At 36.8% G+C, this 24,514-nt stretch overlaps 1 protein-coding gene across 2 annotated transcripts in view; it reads right to left on the bottom strand.

The window, feature by feature from the left end:
• LOC121992302 (polyadenylate-binding protein 4-like) overlaps nucleotides 1-24,514 on the bottom strand; it is a 38,856-nt gene that overhangs the window by 2,227 nt on the left and 12,115 nt on the right. For both annotated transcript variants that reach the window (XM_042546593.1, XM_042546594.1), the window contains exon 6: nucleotides 384-554. In XM_042546593.1, the coding sequence (XP_042402527.1) occupies nucleotides 384-554 (171 nt within the window). The remainder of the gene's footprint in view (nucleotides 1-383; nucleotides 555-24,514) is intronic.

Raw genomic sequence — 24,514 nt, 5'->3', positions numbered from 1 at the left:
GGGAACCCCACATAATCACTAGATGAAGCGATCCCCTTTTATTTTCAGCTGCGCAACCGCCTAGCTAGACCACTTTTAAAACTATTATCATTTCAACCGACAATGAATAGAAATCAATTGGTGAATTTGTTACTTGGGTTATAATTGTGTGTTTCAAGCATCTTCTTGCTAAGTAAAGGAGTTCAAATAAATCACAACTAATTAACCACACAAGCAATTGAGTTCCTTACTATATTTAATATAATAACACTTTACACAATACCTATAGAAACGTTTTATATATAAGGAATTTAGCCATCGCAGCCCTTTCTTATAATTTTGAGCGAGTTCTAATTCCCATAGTATGTTTCAGCTGAGGCAAAGTTGAAGCATTAGCTACAGACCTGTTGCTGAATTAAAGCCTGCTGCATTTGTTGCACAGCTCCTCTAGCACGTCTACCACTTGGCCGATGCCGCTGCTGACCTTGTCGAACTATGGGAGCAAACAAATTTGGCATCAGAGCACCACCAGCCCCCATTCCAGGAATAAGTTGTTGCTGCAACCCAAAATCTGGCTGTTGATAAAAAATGGTGGTAAGTAGCAAAGAGCATTGTAAGTTTGGCAACCATGTTGCTAACTATAAGTAGATGAATCAAGGGATAAACAATTCAGAAAGCAGATCAAAGGTTAAAAAAAAAAAAAAACAGCCCGGTGCACGAAGCTCCCGCCATGCGGGGTCCCAGGGAAGGATCCATTGTACACAGTCTTACCCTGCTTTTTCCAAGAGGTTTGTTTCCAGGATTCGAACCCGTGACCTTTTGATCACAAAGCAACAACTTTACCGTTGCGCCAAGGCTCCCCTTCAAAAAGCAGATCAAAGGTTAAGAATGTAATATATAAAATGTGCAGTATGTGTGTGATGTGAAGACATTCATATTTCTAGGGGTTACAAGAATACTTGAAACGACACAGGAATAAAGGTCACAAACCCTGTAAGAAATACCAACATACACTTGTTCTAGAAGTTTGAACTTTAAAACATGAATACTACAAACAGAAAGGAGAAACAAGAATGCAACTTAGAAAGCATGAAAAATACTTGGTCATAGAAAAGCACAAAATCCAGATACATCAAATAATAATAATAACATTAAAAATAATAATAATACAATAATAGTATCGTGTTCTAGAGACTTGTTGCTTCGACCATATGTAGGTAGTACACAGTTACATGGCTCTTAACTAGTTGCAATTTATACCCTAGTTCAGCATTCACCAAATTAATTGCTATCTTTTCCCATATTGGAAAACTTGCGCCTTTTGAATTTAATATCGTCTTTTGTTTTATTTCAAATTCCTACCAAAAAATTAATAATCAAATTTAACTGAAAGATGGTTTCATGGGCCTGATTTATCTTGGAAAGTCAATGTCTAATAAGAATCAGGGTTTAAAATCTCTCATTGTACTAGGTAAGACGGTCAAAAAAATATTGTTCAAATATATTTATGAAACTTCTACTATTCGACACCAAGACAATGATTCCTATGTGGTTGTGTGAATCATATTGACAATACCATTTCATCCCAATGCTCGACACCCATTGGCATGTTAAAATTAAGATAATATTGTTATTTTTTTTATTTAGTAGTTTGTCTCCATACAAGATAATATCAAAATCAAAACATTACAAATAGAAGGCAAATATTAAACTTAATTATATATTTAACTATATAGTTGTTTATTTTTTCTTTTTCTTCTTTAATTTTTTCCTCCTTCCACCTCCAGTTTACCAGAGTACCATACATTGAAATGTCAATATGATATGAAAATAGTATCATTCTAATCGAAGACCAAAACACTACAAGGCACAAGATTTCAAATCTTGATAAGAATATTGAAATAAAAAATTAAACATTAAAATTGTCATAAATGTAATAAAGGAATTTCATTATATAAGAAAAAAAAAAGATAACTAAATGAATCAAAATTTGCTACCAAAGTTCAAAAAAAGACATTTGGTTAATGGAATAGAGAGGGGGAAAGGTAATTTTTGTTAGAAATGTGAATGAAATAAAGAGGTGAAGAAGAAGAGATTCTGTTGTGCATAGGTTTTTAGACCCACATTGGGAGTCTTTTGGCTTTATTGTTGGTTTAAATTATAACACATGCATGGATGTTGTGGACATATGCATAGGGAGAGGCTCTCTCTCACGCGTGGGGGGGGCAAATTCAAGGCCCATCATTTCCCGATTCTTTTCTCTCAGTTGTGCATCCGCTCGGCTGAACTACTCGTGATAGCACTCAGGTGCATTCTCAGTTCGTCACGAACAACCAGTGCTTGGTTGTGTGCGTGGTTTTGTCATTATATCATGGGAAATAGACGACCCGAGAGAATCTCGAAGCACAGGCAGAGATGGGGTGAATCTATTTCAAAGAAACTACGTTGATTGTGGGCCTCGACATCTTCCTCAACGAATTCCTTTCCCGATTCAAATGCGCACTGCGTCAACTCACTCGAACCACCGGAAGCTTAGCAGAACTAGCCCCACTGGCAGTTTGAGATTATCCGCTCAAGTCATCGCAACAGATAAGTTAGAATTAATTTTATGTAATTTCAATTCAATAATTTTTTTCCAAAATCTCCGATAGATTGTCCAACAATTTTACCATCAATCTAAAAATAATAGATTAATTGGCTAAAAACGAAAAGTATAGTGTAAATCCAACTAATTCTGTCATCAAAATTAAGAGAACAAACAGCCTTACAAGAATGCACAAACCTAAGAGTGGGAACATTAAGAAACATAATTAGTAATTGATGAGAAGTTTATAGCAACCTTCAAGATTAGTTTATCCCATATATACTCCTTGCAGCAAGGAGTATATATGGGATAAACTAATCTTGCAGTAACATGATGCCTAAAATGTCAATGTCTTATAATGGTTTCTTATAACACAAACCTCAAACAGTAGGGTATTGACTAATCAACAAATAAACATACATTAGTGGTAGAAATTCACATCTGGAATATGGACGCCGCTAGAAGTTATTGGTCATTACAACACAGGTGATTACTTTTGAAACTCAATGTTCATACCATCCATAATTTTGTAATAGATACTAGCCCAATATGTGCATAAAAAAGACCCTTGAGATAGCCAATCAACTAAAAAGTATCATGTAGAACTAATAATGACCAAAAACAAGAGTTCCCCCACCAAGACTCAATTGTATCAGTTCAAAACATCATCAAAACCATTTGTCCCTACACAGGGGATGTAGTCAAGTGTATAATAACAACAAAGCAGTTACCTGAGGTGGAACAAAGGCAGAGGGCACTATCCCATAAAATAATTGTTGTCCCATACCAGGAGGACTAGAGGAGTAGATGGGAAGACGTGCACCAACATTAGTCACCATAGATGCTGGACGGACTTGTGAAAATTGTGAAAACTGTGCGTGGAAAATATCCCAGATAGTTGAAATCATTGTAACACCAGCCAATCCAAACCGATATATTGAAGAATATTTCTTATACAATCTAATTAGTGGATAATTTGCTAGCAGTAGAGGCCGAACCAAATTGGGTAGAGTTGAGTTTTGAAAAATACAAACTGACAGACCCTAATTAATCCGGTTATACAAAACTGAACCTAGTCATATGGGGAAAAAATAACTGAAAAAATTAGGTTGGGTTAGATGTGATAGCTAGTTTTCCAGGTTTTGTTTACTTAATGGAGTCTCAGGTAACACGTTGTTACATATCATCCATTATACATATTGAATTTTATGAAAATACACACCAATTTGTTCATACTTTATATATCTATATATATATAGAGAGAGATATATGATACCCTGCACACCTAAAAAAAATTCGATTTGAAATTTTTTTTTATACTTAATACTATAACCTAACCCCTACACTCTAAAGGTAAAATTTTATTGGCATACCCCGCAAGCCAATAATAATAATAATAATAATAAAACGTGAAATGCATGGTCGCTCACCATGGGTGAGCAGGCACACTTTCTACACACACATATAGAGAGAGAGAGAGTTTTGATATCTCGCATACCTTACGCTGCACACCCCGTGAACACCTCAAATTTTTTTCATTTTGAAAATTTTGTTGTGCTTAATACTTTAACCCAGCCCCTAAATCCTAAAGACAAAAACCTTAAATGGCATACCCCACAAGCCAAACAAATAATCAACAACAACCAAACCTTATCCCACTTGATGGAGTCGGCTATATGGATCCTTTTACGCCATTGAACTCTATCTCTTACTATATCATCATCTATACTTAAATAAATTTTATCTTGTTTTATTGTTGCTAACTAAGTCTTTTTTTGGTCTTCCTTTTCCTCGTTTGATATGTATGTTTATCATAGTTTCACATCGCATAACTGGAGCATTTATTTGTTGTTATATGCTCGTACTATCTTAAACATGTCTCTCGGAGTTTTCCCTCAATAAATGCAACTCCGACTTTCCCTCTAATGCTCTCATTTCTTATTCTGTCCACGTATTCACCTTAACATCCTCATCTCTGCAACTCTCATCTTCTGCTCATGTGATCGAATCATAGCACAACATTCAGCTCCATATAGCATAGCAGGTCTAACTGCGGCTAGAACTTTTCTTTAATTTTTAGAGGTACTTTACGATCACATAAAATACCCGACACTCTCCTCTATTTCAACCATCCTGCTTGTATTTTATATAAGACATCTCTCTCAATCCCTCCATTATAAAAATGATCATATATATTAAAAGCTCTCGGTTCCAGACAATTCGTCATCTCTTATCTTAATAATTGTTTCATTACGTCTAATATTGTTAAACTTAAATTTCATATATACTGTTTTTATTCTACTAAGCATAAAATCTTTCCCTTCTGGTGTTTCCGACCAAGATTCTAGTTTAGCATTTACTCCAACATGTGTTTCATCTATCAAAATAATATCATCTGCAAACAACATGCACCACGGTACTGTGTCTTGAATATGTGTAGTGAATTCATCCATAATCAGTGTAAAAAGATAGAAATTAGAGTTGATCCTTGATGTAACCCACTCTTTATTGGAAATGCTTCAATTACTCTACCTGAAATCTTTACTTTGGTCGTTACATCCCGTACATATCCTTAATTAGTTCAATATATGTTATGCTAATACCTCTCTTTTCTAGAATTATCCATATAATTTCTTTTGGGACTCTATCATAAATTTTTTCTAAGTCAATGAATACCATGTGTATATCTTATTTTTGCTCCAGATATTTTTCAATTATTTGTCTAAGAAGATGTATAGCTTCTATTGTTAACCTTCCAAGCATGAACCCAAATTGATTTTCGGTCACCATGGTCTCCTTAATCTTTTTTATTTTTACTTTTTCCTTAAATTTCATAGTATGATTCATTAATTTAATACCCATTTACAGCAATGAAGCACAGAATATGAGAAGCTAAATGAAAACTAAAATGTGTACAAGTGTTGTTTGCAAGGATGCTTGTTGATATGAAGCTTCTGGACCAAGGTTGTATATATAGCCTTGGTCGAAGCGCCTGGAAGGATTCCAGGCAGCTGGAGGGAGATAAAATTTTATCCCCTTCGCAACGGATCGCGGTCAAACGCGATTTGGATAGAATCACGTTCTGAGCGTCCGAAATCGCTCCGGGCGCCCGAACTGGTCCGGGCCCTCTGCTCCGGCGCTGCTCGCCTCGGTTCGGGTCTTCCGCTCCAGCTCTGCTCGCTTGGGTGATTTCGGCCAACCGAAATAAAGCTCACCCAAACCCAATTTCGGCCTTCTCCTCGAGCAGACTTCCACTCCGGCTTCTCGTCCCTCAAACGTCGCGTACGTTCTTCTCGTCCACCGGTGTACTCTTCCGCGACACCTCGTCCTTCAGACGCACCAAGCCCGTCGGCTCTCTCCCGTGCCGTCCTTTTCTCTAGTCGCGTCTTCCGCTCGACTTCCTGTACTCCTAAGCTCCTGCACACTTAAACACAGGGATCAAAACCCAACAGAACCTAACTTAACTTGTTTGATCACATCAAAACAATCTTGGGATTCCAACAATCTCCCCCTTTTTGATGTGAGCAACCCAAGTTAAGTTAGGGTAAACAAATAAAGTCCAAGCAAAAATAAATTTTGCAATAAAGCACAAAAAGTAGAAAATTTAATATTTAGCTACCTCCCCCTAGACTTAATCTTTTTCTTCTCCCCCTTTGATCACATTAAAATGGGGTACCAAAAAAAATCTAAGGGTAATCCTGATTTTAAAAAAAATGGTATCAAGTTTTGAAAATTTAAAAAATTTCTCAGTAGTCTTAGAAGCTTTAAGTGTTGCGGAAAAGTTTCTAAGTAAGAAAATTTTAAGTAGAAAAAAAAATTCTAAGTGAAAAAATTTTCAAATAAAAAAAGTTTTATGTAAACTCTGATTTTGAAAATTTTGAGAACAATTTTGATAGCTCTAAAAATGCAAATGCAATTTTTAGAAACATTTTCTAAGTAAAAAAACTGAAAAATTTTCTCAGTTAAACAAATTTTTAAGAATTTTTGTAGAAATTTTAGTAAAGTAAATCTGATATATTTAAAAAAACTTTAAAAAATTTCTAAAGAAAAATTTACTAAGTTCTTTTTCCTTTTTTTTTTTAAGTTAAAACAGATTTGCATAGAAGAATTTTCAAAAAAAATTTGAATAACTATTCAAAGCATTATCTAATTTCAATTTTAATACTTTATCAGTTAGTCAATTAAATATTTTATTTCAATATTTGGCTTCCAGGCTGTGGCGAGGCACTAGACTTTCTTGGTTATTGGATCATCAACCACTTCTAGACAAAGCCGCATAAAGAAATTAAACGTTTAATGTTCTCGCTGAAAGCTCTAAGTCTAAATAAAGTTCAAGTTAGACAAAACTTGGGAACCCAATATAGATTCCAGCCAACTGGATTGATTAGGTATTTCTTAGAAACATATTTCTTTGAAATATTTCAAATTTGTCCTTGTGATATCTAAAATACCAATTTAGGTTATTGAACTTTCTAAAACTTGTATTATATGAACATGAATGATTTTTCAAGTTACTTATTTCTTTTTACAAAATATCATTTTCTAATTTTATTTTGTCAAACTCTTCTAATGGGCAAGATTTTGCTAAAATTAATTTTTAATTTCTTTTTCAAGTTTGCAACAATCTTTGGTTAATAATTTTACAAACTTAAACAACTTGTCAAGTGGGAGAGATCGTACCTGACTTACCTTGTCGACTTCGTTATCCGTAGCTTCCCCCGAACTGCTACTTTCTTCCGATGTAGCTCCCCTTCATCGATACTTTCGATGCTCATTTCGGATGACTTGCCATTAATGCAAGTTCAGAGAAAGCCTCGACTTCCGATTCGGACGACGTATCGCCCCACATCGCCTTTAGTGTCTTGTACTTGTTCGTTTGGACAGGCTTCTTTCCTTTGTCCTTATCCTTTTTCCTTAGCTTGGGGCAGTTGTCTTTGACGTGCTCTTCTTAGTTGCAGTGGTAGCATCTGATCGTCCTTTTCTTTCTACCCTACGGATGGTTAGTTTTCCTTGGTTTACATAACTTTTTAAAACGTCTTACCATCATCACTATTTCCTCGTTGTCGAGAGAAGATTCTGACTCATATTCGTCTCTTGTTACCTTGAGGGCAATATTGTGCTTCGGCTCCTTCGTACCTACATATCTCGATTCATGCACTTCAAACGGCGAAAATAATTCTTCTAAGGTAATAGATTCTAAGTCCTTAGAGATATAGAAGACATCTCCTAGTGATGCCCATTTCGTATTCCTAGCGAATGAATTAAAGAGCGTACCTTAGCGAATCTCGGTTGCTTACCGTTTCTCCGATATTCGAAAGTCCGGTGATGAGCTCCTTAATCCTCGAGTGAAGGTGTGCAATCGTTTCGTCTTCTTTAAATCGCAGGTTGGTGAGTTGGTTGCAAAGTAAGTCCCGTCTCGCGAGCTTGGCTTCGGACGTCTCTTCGTGTAGCTCAAGGAACTTCTCCCAAAGCTCCTTTGTTGAGTTATAGGTGTCAATCCGGTTGACTTCTTGTGGCAGAAGGACGCTCAGCAGATGAAACTCTGCTTCGTCGTTTGTCACGTAGTCAGCCTGCTCCTTTTTCGTCCACTGGTATTCTTCCTTACTTTCGGGTGCTACAAAACTGAACTTCATTATTAAAAGTAATTCAAAGTCGATTTTGAAGAATACCTGCGTTTGCTTTTTCCAACTAGCGAACTCCCCTCGAATTTTGGTGGGTAGATACTTGGTCCGACCATCGTCTTTGCTTCGATCGGCGGTTAGTCCTCCTAAAGTGTCTTGGCTCTGATACCACTTGTTGGGACCATTGGCCGGCTAGAAGGGGGTTGAATAGCCCTGCACAATTAAAACAAAACCGAATATTTCTCGGACTTAAAAGAACACTTGTAAAAATTAAAATTAGAAATAAACAAAAAAGACGAGGCTCACAGATTTACTTGCTTACAATCGGGGAGGTTGTTAATCCAAGGAAGTTAACGCGCACACTAAAGATCTCATTCAGGCAAAGAAGCCTCTTTACAGCAATGAAGCACAGAAAATGAGAAGCTAAATGAAAACTAAAGTGTGTACAAGTGTTGTTTGCAAGAGTGCTTGTTGATATGAAACTTTTGGACCAATGCTGTATATATAGCCTTGGTCAAGGCGCCTAGAAGGGTTCCAGGCGCCTGGAGGGGGATAAAATTTTATCCCCTTAGCAACGGATCGCGGTCAAACGCGATCTGGATAGAATCACATTTCGGGCGCCCGGAATCGCTCTGGGCACCCAGACTGGTCCGAGCGCCCGAAATGGGTCCGGGTCGTCTGCTCCGATGTTGCTCGCCTCGGTCCAGGTCTTCCACTCCGGCTCCGCTCGTTTGGATGATTTCAGCCAACCGAAATAAGGCTCACCCAAACCCAATTTCGGCCTTCTCCTCGAGCAGACTTACACTCCGGCTTCTCGTCCCTCGAACGTCGCGTACGTTCTTCTCGTCCACCGGTGTACTCTTCAGTGGCACCTTGTCCCTCGGACGCACCGAGCCCGTCGGCTCTCTCCCGTGTTGTCCTTCTCGCTAGCCGCATCTTCCGCTCGACTTCCTGTGCTCCTAAGCTCCTGCACACTTAGACACAGGAATCAAAAACCAACAGGACCTAACTTAACTTGTCTGATCACATCAAAACAACCTTTGGGGTTCCAACACCTTGTTCTTATATAAAGAAACTAGAGTACTTACCTTCCATTGATTAGACATTTTTTTCATTTTCAATATCATGTTAAATAATTTTGTAAGTCATTCAATACCTTGTTTCCCTAGATACTTTCATACCTCTATCGAAATATCATCTAGTCCAACAACTTTTCAATTGTGCATCTCATTTAAATCTTGTTCTACTTATGAAGTTTGAATTCTACGATAAAAATTTAAATTCCTATACTTATTTAACCTACTTAAGTTACCTAAGTTAAGTTTATCACCTAAACCTTCATTAAAAAGTTGATGAAAATACATCTTCCACCCCTCTTTTATTTCTCTATCGTTCATTAGTACCTTATTACATTTATCTTTAATACATTTTATTTAGATAAGCTCTTTTGTCTTCCTTTCTTATTTCATCTATTCTATAAATGTCTTTTTCCCCTACTTTTATATCCAATTTTTGATATAATCGCTGAAAAGTTTCATTGTTTGCTTCATTCACTACTTTCTTAGCCTAAAAAAATAAAAATTCATAACCTGCAAAGTCGCCCATGGTGGTCGCTCACTGTGGGTGTGCAGGTTATATATATATATGTGTATATATATATATATATATATATATATATATATATATCCTGGGTGCCCAATTTGAGCACCAAGACTGGGCGACGCTCAAAGAATTGGTTATGGTGATTTTTTTTTTTTTTTAAGCTCTCGGTTATACCAATAAGATTTTGCATTTAAAGTTTAGGAGTTGGGTTATAGTATTAAGCACACACAAAATTTCAAATCGAAAAAAAAATTTAGGTGCTTACAGGTGTGCAGGATAAGGTATGTAGGATAATAAATCTATATACATACACACAATAATATTAGCCTACACATTTCATAGTGCACACCTTCTGAGCACCAAGTGTATTTTTTTAGAACTTAGAGCTTGGGGTTTAGATTATAGTACCTAAGCTAAAGAAATTTTAAAAAAAAATAGAAAAAAAAACACATGGTGCTAACAAGGTGTGCACCATGAGATACGTAGAATAGCAAACCCCTCTCTCTATATCTATAGATATATATACACACACACTATACTATATTATACTATACTAAATATATGTAAATGCAAATAGGATTCAGATTGGCATTCCTATATATTAACAAATACCCAAAACAGAGCAAAAAGTCCCAAAAAAAAAGGGTCAGTTTGAGTCATAACCATGTTTTTTTCCCTAATCCTAGGCTTCAAACCAGCACTCCCCACTTGGAAGAAAAAAGGGAAATCTGATTATAGTGATATAGTCTGCAACCATAAAGCTTAATTCAGAATGATGATCATTTCCAAAAATTGGTGAACATAGTGTATAAAGGAAATTAACAAAGATACATAAAAGAAAGGATATTTTCTGAATCTATTCGAGTAAGGAAGCTTATTGAACTATGTTAAAAAGACACTCTCTGATTCATTTTTGAGAATATTCTAGTACGTAAAATCATGTTTTATTGGTGCAGTAAATACCAATGATCAAACTTAGATTTTGATGAATGACAAATGAATTAATGTTGTGTAATCTAATTTTTTTTACCAAGTATGCAGGACTTGACGGATCTAAAAGACCTAATACCAGGCTGAAATCCAGCTAGGTCTGTTGGACCTGATAACTGGTAGGAAGTACAGATAGGTTAAGGAGTGACTCGATATCTGACAGGAAGCCCGACTGCGTCCGTATGACCTGACAGTTGGCCGAAGTCCAGTTAAGTCTGCGGACCTGACAACTGGCGGGAAGACATGTGGATCAAAGGAGAGTTAAGCGATTCTGCATGGTAAATGAGGTAAGGCACTGGAAGAGAGTGATCCAGTGAGGACGAGTCCTAATTAGAGACTTTAGGTGCTAGTTCAACTTAAATCCATTTTAGAAGTCTAAGCTGAGACCATGACTAGATCCTAGTCTCGGGAAGACAGGATCTAATTAATAATTAATTTATGCTATTGTGCTAACTTATTTTGCGGGTTAATTTTTGTTATTTACACTAACATGCATTGCAGGAGTTAGTGTGCAAAAATCAATCTCGGATGAACAGTATCTGAGGCGCCTCAAAGGTGCTCGGATCGACACTTAGAGACGCCCTGGACTTGTCGAAGGCGCCCTCAAGGAGATTAAATTGGCAGATAAGACCGACCGGAACAATACGGTTTCTGTATTGTATCGTGCTGTGCCAATACGATTTCAATATTTTTTATTTATATATAGTAATTATTAGATAAATATATTTATTATGTATAATTTAAAAATAAGTTATATATTAATTTTATATAAGTTTTCCATTATTAAACAACTTAATGTAATTATAAAAAAAATTAAATATAATTTTTCTTTAAAAAACAATTGATCTATAAATAACTCAAATTAAAATTGAGACATCATAATATCATAATATATTACCTTATTAAAAGGAGTGGCGTAAATCAAATGAAAACAATGGTTCTTGTAATATTTTACTTAGATAACCTTTATAGTTCTCCAATATCTAGATTAAATAATCATAATTATAAAAATTAATATAAAATACTATTTTATATATAATAATAATATAAATTAACTATTTATTTATTTAATGATTTTATAATATATATTTAAAATAGTAAAAAAAATTAGAATGTCAATTAAACATTAAAACAGTAAAAAATATAAAATAATTAAAAATATATATATAAGAATATAAATTTGATTTATTAGAATTTTTATAAAAAAAATATTTTTTTAAGAATTTTTAAAACAGTAAAAACAATTTTATAGTATTATTTGATAAAATGTATTAATTTTTTTAAAATTTTAAATATAATTTTTATATTTTATTGAGATAATTTAATTAGAGTTTATGAAAGTCTATTTAAAATATCACAATCAAATGAGAATTATTTGATTTATTTAAATTAAAATATTAATTTTGAACAATAACGCCCCACACCCATCCGCATGCCCGCGACGTGTCGGCCCGTGCGCCCACGATGCGCCCGACGCCCCGTGGACGCCTTCGACGGCGCCGGAGGCGTCCGACGACACCTCCGACGGCACCGGAGGCGTCCGACGACGCTTTCAACACTGCCAAAAATGTTGTGTCGCAACGCCTCAAGCGCCTACGATGCTTTAGGTGCCTCGCAATGCTTCCGGCGACACCGGAAGCGTCTGGCGACGCTGCCCATACTGTCTTGCGACGACAAGCGCACGCAATTCCTTCTGGTGCACGCGCGATTCCTCCTAGCGCGTGACGCGTGACACGCGACGCAACGAAATCGTCGCTAGTTTGGTGCCTATTTTGGTGCGCGGGCGAAATGGTAAGTTTCGCCTGTTCCGCCCGGCACAGAACGAAACTTTGAACCGTGGATAAGACTTCGTGGCACGGAGGGGCCCTGGAGGCGCCTTAGAGAGCTTAGAAGCACCCTCGTGCAGATAGAGACCGCCGATGTCGGAGTTTGTCAAAGTCGAAGTTTAAGAGATAATTTTTACGGTTGAAGGAGCCTCAGATAAGCTTGGAGACACCTTCAACACTCTTTAAAAAACCTATTCAACCAGCACTTTATATACAACTCATATACGAGCTCAAACAATTTCTTCTATTGTTCCGACCGCGCTGCTACTCTACTACGACGCTGCGGCCCGACTCCGCAACACCGACTCCAAGCCTCGACTGTCATTTACTACGAGTCAGTATATTTTAATTGAAGTTGCAATTATCTATTGTTTATTGTTGAATAGAGGAAGTGTAGGGTTGTTACATTTCCTCCGATCATTTGTTTTCGGATTACTCTTCCGACGGTTCCGGAAGAGAATTTAATGGATTACCCATCGATATGTCCGAGGGGTCTGGGTCTTGGAGAAGGAGTCGCCTAAGGTTCCGAATCAAGTAAATCATTTGTGCCTTCATGTCTCCTCTTGTGTTTTATTTTCTTTCGCTACGCACTCAATTTTTAATAAAGCCGAAAAAGATAGATTTTGAAAAATACACATGATTCACCCCACTCACGTGCCTCGATTCTACAAGTGGTATCAGACAAAGTTCGCTCTGAATTGGTGCAACCACCAATCGAGCAGGGATTTTTTTAATGAAAAATTATATATATTATTTTTGAGTAAACAATATTCTTACGCCTTTTTCTTGTTTTATATTTTTTATTTTTGCTTTGAGTCAGAATTAGTGTAATTACCTTTTCTGACAAATTTGTCATTATTTTATTTTTTTTTTTATTTTTTTCTTGAATTGGTGTAATACCACTCGAGTCTTATTTCTTTATCTCCCACACCATTTACCCGAAGACAGTCTTGGTATCTTCGTGTGTTTTTTCAGTGTTGAAAAATGGTGAACAAAGAAATACTCGAGCGAAATGTCACCCACCACCATACAATCAAGATTTTAACTACCGGAGGCGAGCAATAGAATGCTTCTTAGGAAGTCTAAATTTAGACAATTTACTGATATTGAAAAGCCTTTTCAGGACTCAGAATTGTAAAAAAAAAGGTAAGTAAATTAATTTGTAAGATTTTACCTAACAATGTTATATGTAGACTAGAAAAGTACAAAAATGCATACGAGCTTTAGACCCAGTTGATCAAACTTCACGAAAAGACGTTGGAGCTAGAGAATCAAGTTAAAAGCAAATCCAGACTCGAATCTAACCCAACGAAGAAGCTTACTGAATTAGGGGTTACGTCTGAGGTTAGTAATATTTATCAAAATATCCCTGTCATTAGTGATTTAAAAAAATCTATATGATAATTTAGATAATTACGAAATTACGCCTAGTATCATGCATGATAATCTAGATTTGCATAATTCAAATTTAATTAAAAATTCTAAACTAAAAAATAATCTATATTTTGATCAAGTCAATCAAGATTTTGATAAATTCAAACACTGTGATAAAATCAAAACTAAATTTTATAAATTCGAAATTAAAAAAAAAGGATAGTCCGATGCACGAAGCTCCCGCCATGCGAGGTCCCGAGGAAGGATCCATTGTACACAGTCTTACCCTACTTTTTACAAGAGGATATTTCCAGGATTCGAACTCATGACCTTTTAGTCATATGGCAACAACTTCACCATTGCGCCAAGGCTCCCCTTCATAAATTCGAAATTAAAAATTAATAAAAATTTAAACATTAAAGATAAATCTTCAAAGAGAGATAATTCAAATAATTTAACAAATTCAAAATTCAAAATTAATAAAAACTTAAATATTAAATATAATCTTTTAAACAAAGATAATTCAAACAATTTAATAAATTAAAAAATAAAAACTAATAAAAAGTTAAATATTAAAGATAATATTTTAAACAAAGATAATTTAACAAATTCAAAATTAAAAGAAAGAAAGATAATTTAACCAACTTAATTAATTCAAAATTAAAAACTTAAATTGAACTTAAACCACAAATAATTAAAACATTAATTAAACCTTAATCAAGTTTAATTAAACTTAACAAAACAAAATCTATGATTCAGGGGAAGGCTCTAAAATGGTTGGCACTTCAAATTAAATGTTCAATTTCTTTAAAAGGTTTTATCTAGTAGTGGTCATTACTCCGATATCCAAGAAAGCTCGTATGTCTCGCCACAGCCTAGAAACTAATTTTTAAAATGTACATTTAATTAACTGACTGTTAAATCTGAATCTAACTCAACGTCAAACTATTTTCAAAATAAAATTTGAAACTAATCATCTCACACAACTATAGGATACCCTTGGTTGAAAATACATATCGGATGAGATTAATAAGAAAAAAGTAAAAATTAAATTAATTTTTTTAAAAAAATCATATGAATAAATCTTTTTAAAAAACCATTTAAAAATTATTTTAAAAATTATGATTTTAAAAATACTTTTAAAACAATTAAAAAATCTTTTAAAAATCATTTTAAAATCATTTTAAAAATTATTTTAAAAACATTTTTAAAATGTTTTAAAAATTATTTTTAATTTTTTAAAATGTTTTAAAAATTATTTTTAATTTTTTAAAACAAACAAAATAATGAAAAATTAAAACTTACTGAATTTAAACTTAAAACTTTATTAAATAATTAAACTAAAATCAATTCAATTTACTTAAAATTTAATATATATTTAACTTTAATTAATAATCAAACCTTAATTGAAAATTTAGATTAGTATAATTGAAATTCTAATTTAACTTTAATTAATACCTTTAAAAAATCAATTTAAAAATCTTTTTAAAAAACTTTTTAAAATTTTTAAAAATTATTTTTAAAATTATTTTTAAAATTATTTTTAAAATCTTTTTAAAATGTATTAAAAATTATTTTTAAATTTCTTTTAATTTTTTTTTTAAAAATGTTTTTAATTGTTTAAAACAAAAAAATTAACGGGAAAATTAAAACTTACTTAATTTAAACTTTAAACTTATTAAATAATTAAACTAAATTCAATTCAATTTAATTAAAATTTAACATAAATTTAACTTTAATTAATAATCAAACCTTAATTGAAAATTTAGATTAGTATTAATTGAATTCTAATTTAATTTTAATTAATACCTTAATTTAATTTAATTTAACTTAACTTAATTTAATCAAATTGTATTATCAATTAACATAACCTATAATCTAATCAAAGCTTAACTGAAGCCTTAATTAAAACCTTAACTTTAACATTAATTAAAATCTTAACTCTACTTTAATTAACTCATAATTTAACTTAAAACATTTAATTTAATTTAATTAAAATTTTACTTCAATTAAACCTTTATTAAAATTTGACTTTAACTAAAATTGGATAAAATTCAACCTTAATAAAAATTTTAATTAACCTTAATTAAAAAAACTAGTTTTTCAAAATAATATATTTTTGAAAATTAATATTCCTAACACTAAGTCCCTTAGACACTTAGGTAGAGCTCCTTGTAACTAACAAGGAAAACCAGAGGTGTCAGGTTAAGGGGAGTGTCAACTTAAGGAAAGTGACAACTTAAGGAGAAAGATCTGTATTGAAAAATGCTTTAAAAATATTTGAAAACTTTTGCAAACTGTATGAAAATTTCTTTTGAAAAATATTTTTTCAAAAATACTTCAAAAATTATTTTCAAAATTAGTTTGAAAATTGCCTTGAAAACCTATTTGAAAATACCTTAAACATTACTTTAAAAATTACTTATTTTGAAAAATAGTTTGAAACGGAGTATCAACTTAAGGGGGGAGATCTGTATTGAAAAATGCTTTAAAAATATTTGAAAACTTTTGCAAACTATATGAAAATTTCTTTTGAAATTTTTTTTTTCAAAAATACTTAAAAATTGTTTTCAAAATTAGTTTGAAAATTGCCTTGAAAACCTATTTGAAAATACCTTAAACATTGCTTTAAAAATTACTTATTTTGAAAAATAGTTTGAAAAGCATTTTGAAAATTATTTTCCAAATCTTTATGAAAATTACTTGAAATCTTTTGAGGAATACTCTTAAAATCTTTTACATAACTCTTAGTTTTCATTTGAACATACTTTGAATATTGCTTGAAAACACTTCTTTAAAAACACTTTGACAAATATTGTGTAAAACTCTTGCAAAATTTTTATGTTTGAAAAATCTTTTAGAAAATACTTGGAAATTTATCTTGAAAATTACATTAGCTTTAAAAAATCTTTCAAAAATTATTTTAAAAAATCCTTCCTAGAAAACCCCTCCCCAAAATAGACTGAAAGCCTTTAGTGTTTTACAAGTTTACTTGGTTTATTTACATGTTTTACACTTTTGATGGAACTTATTTATTCATTTTCGATGAATGCTTAAGGTGTTGGTGCAATATTCCTTGGGTCAAGGTTGAGCAGCTTAACCAAACTTGAGTTGGCTCAAGTTTGAGTCTCGAAGCTTGGGTTTCGATATTTGACAATATATAGAGATTGCAGGAGTAATCGTCTGATTGGGGAGATTGTTAATACAATTCCTCTCTGGTCTAGGACTGATCAGTTAGATGTGAAGAAAAGTCAAGTAGGTCAAAAGTTTGACAAGATACTTGACTAGGAAAGTCCCAACTGGAGATTAGGTGTAAAATACGGTATCCAAATAATAATTAAATAATAAGATTATTTGAGAAATAATCTTAACGGACTTTTTTAGGAATTTTTGAAAAATTTTCTGGATTTAATCGGAGCCCATATGACGAGTTTAAGAGGGGTGGATCGGTTAAGTTAGTTAAAGCCTGTTTGGAATACCCGGAGGTGGGAGTTAATTGAGAAACCGATCTAGGGTTTAATTGGAAAGCCCCTAAGATATAAATTTAAATTTGCCCCGTGCCCTAGCTTCTCGCAACGCCGATCCTCTTCCCTAGCCCTCTCCCTCTCGCGACTCACCTCCTTCGCCGAGCTCTGCCGACCTCTTCCTTGTCCCGCGCACGAGCACCACGCGGCCGCCGGCCTCTTCTTTCCTCACGCGAGCTACACGGTCGGCAATCTCCTCTTTTCTGCGAGCGCCTAGCAGCCGTCGGCTCTCGCGCAAGCACCACACAACCGACCCTCTCCCGCGAGCACCACACAACCAACCCCTTTCCCGCACGCGAGCACCCCAGCGCCGCCTTCCTTGTGCCCTAGCGTCGACCAACTTCTTCCTGTCCTAGTGCCGACAGCCGAGTTTCTTCCACCTCCGACCCCTACAAGAGCTATCCAGCAAACAGATTTCCTTTGTAAGTATGAGATGAATGTTTCTTTCCGTAGGTTACAATACAATCCGGGAAGATGTCTAGGGCATTGAGGTTGTTGTTTTCTATCTTGTTCCTCTTATGCCTACTGTGAATTTGGGTAAGGTCATTCAGTTTTGATGGGGTTCTAGATCCCTCAAGCTAGTTGTAATATGGTGGACAGATTTTCGGTGTAGGGTACTAGGTTTGGTTTCATGTACTCGGGTTGAGATGATTTTCGGTTCTGTGTCACATTTAGATGGTGTGTTTAGCTATTGTGTTCTTATTTTGTGGTAGTTACTGTTTTGGTCAGATTTAGGAAAGGGTTTTTGATTTTTGGCTCAGATTAAGGGGATGTGGTTCAAGTTTGTTGCTGTTCTAAGGAGACTCGATTGATTCCTGATGAGGCACTTCTTCCTCGTAATGTTTCTCTTGATTTTTCCAGCAACAGATTGGATAGACTACCAATTGTTCTAGGACTGGGTTGGAGATGGTGTGACAATTGGTATTAAGTATTTGATTTATTTGAAGATAGCTAATTTTGTGTGCACAGGTGCAAGACGTTGATTGAAGACGGTTGACACGATCTACATATAAAGGCGGATACTTCTTACTTTGATTCTTTAGTTCTTTGAACTTAGTGCATGAATTATTTTGGATAAGGACTGCATTACCTTGACTCCACTCGTAATTTTTCCTGTGCTTAATACTTCCACTCAAAACCTTTGAGATATTCGTTTCTATATCCATACAGTCTCTTGTTGCTATCAATGATATTTAGCAGATACGAGATACCCACCTTGTATGTTTTGTTTGTTGTTTACTTATGTACCGTATTAAGCATACTAGCTTCATGTAGCATACCTTATACCTGACTTTTGCTTATGTTTATATGATGATTGCTGCATTGTACGCGTCATGTCATTGTATGCAGGCGACCACTTCTTCCTTGTGGGGGAGTGAGCCGTCGGGTCGCGCCGCACACTCGGCCACTCATGGGTAGTGGTAGCTGGAGGAGATGCCGCTTGTCCTGCCGTGCCGCACTCGGTCACTCATGAATAGTGGTAGCTGGAGTTGCTAACAGCAGGGACCCCCTCTTGCTTGGTAGCTATATAGCTACTTAGCACCTGTCCATCCGGTCACTCGAGAGTAGTGGCGGCTTTTGGGTGTTACAGTTGTCATCGATCCGGCCTCTCGACCATATAGGGGTCGTGGTGTAGAGAGGTGGGCGGGGTGACCATCCGTGCATACGCTGTTATTATACCTGCTGTTATTATTGTTTATTTATGCTGTTGTTATGAGCTTATGCTGTTGTAGCTAGTTTATACTACTGTTGTTTCTTAGACTGATATGCTTACTTATGTTGAGATATACACGCGTTATAGGTGTTTAGACACTGGTATATTTATTGGTAAATTGGACACATCTTACATATTACCTTATAGTTATAGCAGTACTGTAGCAGGTTTGTGTCACCCCTGAACTTCTGTTGTTAGCCTAGGATATGGCGTCAGGTATGAACACTTAAGTTCACATCATGGTAGCAGCTGCTATTCCCTTTATGAGACTGTATACTCTTAGCTTATTCTCTATTTATATGTTATTGTTAGAATAAGTAAAAGGGTATTTGTGTCTTTTGGTGTATATCTTCTTTTCTATATAAAGGCCTAACTCGTGGGGTTCCTATGACACGAGATTTTAGGTTTTACTTTGATCATGGTATCAGAGCCAAGTTAAAAAACCCTAATTTCTTTCCTTACCCCGCGCCGTCTTTCCTCTGCCCCGCGCCGTTTTTCTGCCGCACATCTTTCTGGTCAAGCTCGCGCCTCGTCGGCCTTTCTCCTCCTCAAGCTCGCGCCTCGTCGACCTTTCTCTTCCGCAGCCGGCTTCTCCAGCGCGAAGGGGGCCGGCTTTTCCAGCGCTCGTCGGCCTTTCTCTTCCGCAGCCGGCTTCTCCAGCGCGAAGGGGGCGACGACCGCTTCCTCTGCTTCGGTCGTTTCAAAGAAGGGGGAGTCGCGAGGAGGGTCCAGAAGGGGGACGCCCGTTTTGTGGACGCCGAGCTCTGCCTCGTCTCCACCATATCATCGTTGCTTCTCCCTTGATCTCTTCGCCCTCCTCTTCGAGGCTCGCGACCAAGGATTGAGCACGAACCCCAATCCTTCTCCTGTCTCTGCGTTCGATCGCCCTGCGCTTTGACCTGATCCCTCGCGAGAGAGAAGGCTCTGCCGTTGTTGGTTTTCTGTTGTAGCGCTTTGACCTGATCCCTCGCGAGAGAGAAACCTCTGCCGTTGTTGGTTTTCTGTTGCACAGAGGAGGAAGGGCAGAGGTGAAGGATCTACAACAAGGCTCGAAAATCCCTTCTACCTGCCTTATTCTTCCTTACAAGCTCTAACCCTGCCCTTCACCAGCAGAAAGGCTCGACACCAGAAGAAGCAATCCAGCAGAAGCTCAGTTTATCTATTCATGGCTACATCTGGCGCCCCAAAGCCAGATATCTCAATCTTTACCAACCATATTACTGCACCTCTATCTTCCGAGCAGTTGGATGGTAAAAATTATATCTCCTGGGCATCTCACATTGAACTTTGGTTTGTTGGACAGGGATATGAGACACATCTCACTCAAACTGAAGAAGATGTTCAAGACGTCGATCGTCCTCTGTAGAAGAAGGTTGACGCTCAGTTGTGTTATATTATCCGAGCCACCATCCATTCATCTCTTAGGAATGTCTTCCGTACTCACAAAACCTGCAAAGCTGTTTGGACACAAGCTCAACAACTCTTTACAAACACCTCTCGGCGACTCTATCAAGTTTGTGAAGATCTCATGACTATCCTCAGCGCCAATCAGATTAAGGATTCAATGTCAAATTATCTGGGTTCAGTTTCTAGCCTTCTTTGTGACTTCAATGAACTGCTCCCACCTGCGGCCGATACTGTTGAAGAGCTTGAAAATCGGAAGAAATTTTTTATGTCTTTGGCTTTATATAGTCTGCCCACAGATTATTCTCATGTCCGTGACCAGATCCTGGGCAGCCCCACAGGAAAATACCTGGGCGACTCTTCTCCGTGTCCCGGCCAAAGTCTTGACGATGCCTTCTTCTGTTCCTGTTAACTCGTCAGCTTTGGTCTCTCGACACAAAGGACCTCCACCTCGCAAGGGTGGCAAAGGACGTCCTTGGTGTGATCATTGCCACCGACCGGGACACACGATTGATAAATGCTAGAGTCTACATGGTCGTCCTCCTCGTGCTGCTCGGATTGTTCAGAGTTCTGTTGCTCCTTCAGCTTCCACTTCACAGTTAATACCTGATTCGACTTCAACACCTTTCTATACTGACTTTCTGAAATGGTTTGAGGATCGACAGGCTTCGGGCTCCACTGCTACCATTGCAGACGCTGGTACTTCCTTTGCTGGCATATCTCGTTTTTCGAGTCCTTGGGTTCTTGATTCTGGGGCCACCGATCATATCACTGGTAATAAATCCCTTTTTTCTTCTCTCACTACTTCTGATAATTTACCAATGATCACCATGGCCAATGGTTCCCAAACTCAATCCCGGGGTATTGGTATTGTTCATCCATCTTCATCTCTTTCAGTTCATAATGTTCTTTATGTTCCCGGCACTCCTTTTAATTTATTGTCGATAAGTCAACTTACTCGATCTCTTGATTGTGTCATTTCTTTTACTAACACGTCTGTTTCCTTACAGGACCGGAGTACGGGGAGGATGATTGGCTTCGGATGTGAATCTCATGGCCTATATCGACTTCACCAACCCTCTTTTGTTGGTTCGGCGGCGGCATCTCCACTTCTTATTCATGCTCAATTGGGACATCCAGGTCTTAATAAGTTGAAACAGTTACATCCTAGTCTTTCTCACTTAGACTCTTTATCTTGTGCGTCGTGTCAATTAGGTAAGCATGTTCGTAGTTTTTTTTCTCCTCATATTGAGAGTCGGGCTATGTCTCCTTTTTCTTTGGTTCATTCTGATGTTTGGGGTCCGAGTCGTGTTTCTTCTACAATGGGGTCAAGGTATTTTGTTACTTTTATAGACGATTTTTCCCGTTGTACATGGTTATATCTAATGAAGGATCGTTCAGAATTGTTTTCTATTTTTGAATCCTTTTTCCTTGAAATAGAAACTCAATTTGGTACTTCCCTTCGAACTTTGCAAAGTGATAATGCACGCGAGTATTTATCTACTCAGTTTCGTACCTTCTTGACATCTCATGGTGTGCTGCATCGCACGTCTTGCCCTCATACCCCTCAACAGAATGGGGTTGCAGAACGCAAGAATCGTCATCTCCTTGAAACCACTTGGACTCTTCTTCTCCATTCTCATGTCCCTCATCAGTTTTGGGGTGATGCGGTACTTACTGCGTGTTATCTCATCAATCGCATGCCTTCATCCACTCTCCAGGGTAAAATACCTCATCAGGTGCTTTATCCACATCAGTCCCTTCATCCTCTACCACCTCGGGTCTTTGGTTCTATTTGTTTTGCTCATGCTCTTGATCCCGGCATTGACAAACTCTCTCCTCGGTCTCATAAGTGTGTCTTCCTTGGGTACCCACGGTCTCAAAAGGGTACAAGTGTTATTCCCCTACTCTTCGTCGGTACTTCATCTCTGCTGACGTCACATTCTTTGAGTCAGTTTCTTTTTTTGGTCCTTCCGCTTCAAAGGCCGAGGTTTCTCCCTCTCCACCTGCACCAATGACTATCTTTTATCCTCCGGAGGCACCTCTATCACCTCCTGCTTCGTCTCCTCCTTTGCAGGTTTATCAGCGCCGTCCTCGTTCTGCTTTGCTGCCGACCAACACTGACACTACTGTGGGCACATCTGTGGAGCCAAGTCCTTCGTCGTTTCCTCCGGTCCCATCTCTTGACTCTAATGTTCCTATTGCACTTCGAAAGGGTATGCGTTCCACTCGTAATCCTTCTCCTCACTATATTTCTTTAAGCTATCATCGTCTTTCCCCATCCTATTATTATTGTCTGTCTTCCCTGTCGTATGTTTCTGTTCCAAAGACTGCAGGTGATGCCTTTGCCCATCCAGGATGGAAACAGGCTATGCTTGATGAAATGAGTGTCCTACAGAGCAGTGGGACTTGGGACCTCGTTCCTCTACCTCCTGGGAAGTCAGTGGTTGGTTGTCGATGGGTGTTTACGGTGAAAGTTGGTGTAGACGGCACGGTTGATCGGCTTAAGGCTCGTCTTGTCGCTAAAGGCTATACTCAGGTATTTGGATTGGATTATGGCGACACCTTTTCTCCTGTTGCCAAGATGTCTTCTGTGCGTCTTTTTCTGTCTATTGCTGCAATTCGCCATTGGCCCCTTCATCAGTTGGACATCAAAAATACATTCTTACATGGTGACCTGCTCGAGGAAGTCTACATGGAGCAACCTCCGTGTTTTGTTGCTCAGGGGGAGTCTTCTGGTCTTGTATGTCGCTTGCGGAAATCTTTATATGGTCTCAAGCAGTCACCTAGAGCATGATTCAGTAGATTTAGTACCATAATTCAGCATTTGGCATTCTGTTTTTTATCGCCACTCATCTACTGGTTGCATCTATGTAGTGGTTTATGTTGATGATATTGTCATCACAGGTAATGATCATCTTGGAATTTCACAAGTAAAACAACATCTTTTCAAACATTTCCAGACAAAAGATCTCGGCAAACTCAAATATTTTCTAGGGATAGAAGTGGCACAATCTAAAGATGGGATCATTATATCCCAAAGGAAGTATGCAATGGATATTATGGAAGAAACATGAATGTTAAACTCAAAGACAGTCGACAATCCCATGGATCCTAATGTCAAGCTCCTACCAAATCAGGGGGAGCCTCTTTCAGATCCTGAACAGTACAGGCGATTGGTAGGGAAACTAAGCTACCTTACTGTCACTCGTCTGGATATCTCATTTGCAGTGAGTGTAGTAAGTCAGTTTCTTAGCTCTCCATGCAAAGAACATTGGGATGCAGTGACTCGCATTGTTCGATATATCAGGGGTGCACCAGGAAAGGGTCTTTTATATGAAGACAAAGGACATACTAAAGTCGTAGGATATTCTGATGCAGATTGAGCAGGATCTCCCTCTGATAGAATGTCCACTTCTGGATTTTGTATATTTGTCGGAGGTAACCTTATTTCTTGGAAAAGCAAAAAACAAAATGTTGTGGCAAGATCCAGTGCAGAGGCAGAATATCGAGCTATGGCTATTGCTAGTCAAGAACTTATATGGTTAAAACAGTTGCTTCAGGAACTAAGGTTTGGAGAGGTTACACAAATGTCACTCATATGTGACAACCAAGCCGCTATGCATATTGCCTCAAATCCAGTCTTCCATGAGAGAACAAAGCATATTGAAGTTGACTGTCACTTTGTTAGAGAGAAAGTCATATCTGGAGAAATATCTACTAGTTTTGTCAACTCAAATGATCAGCTAGCAGATATATTCACTAAATCACTTAGAGGTCCCCGGATTGACTACATATGTAACAAGCTTGGTATATATGATCTATATTCTCAAGCTTGAGGGGGAGTGTTAGAATAAGTAAAAGGGTATTTGTGTCTTTTGGTGTATATCTTCTTT

The sequence above is a fragment of the Zingiber officinale genome, chromosome 6B (assembly GCF_018446385.1).
Source record: "Zingiber officinale cultivar Zhangliang chromosome 6B, Zo_v1.1, whole genome shotgun sequence".
NCBI classification, from domain to species: Eukaryota; Viridiplantae; Streptophyta; class Magnoliopsida; order Zingiberales; family Zingiberaceae; genus Zingiber; species Zingiber officinale.
This window is presented reverse-complemented; position numbering and strand designations above follow the sequence as displayed.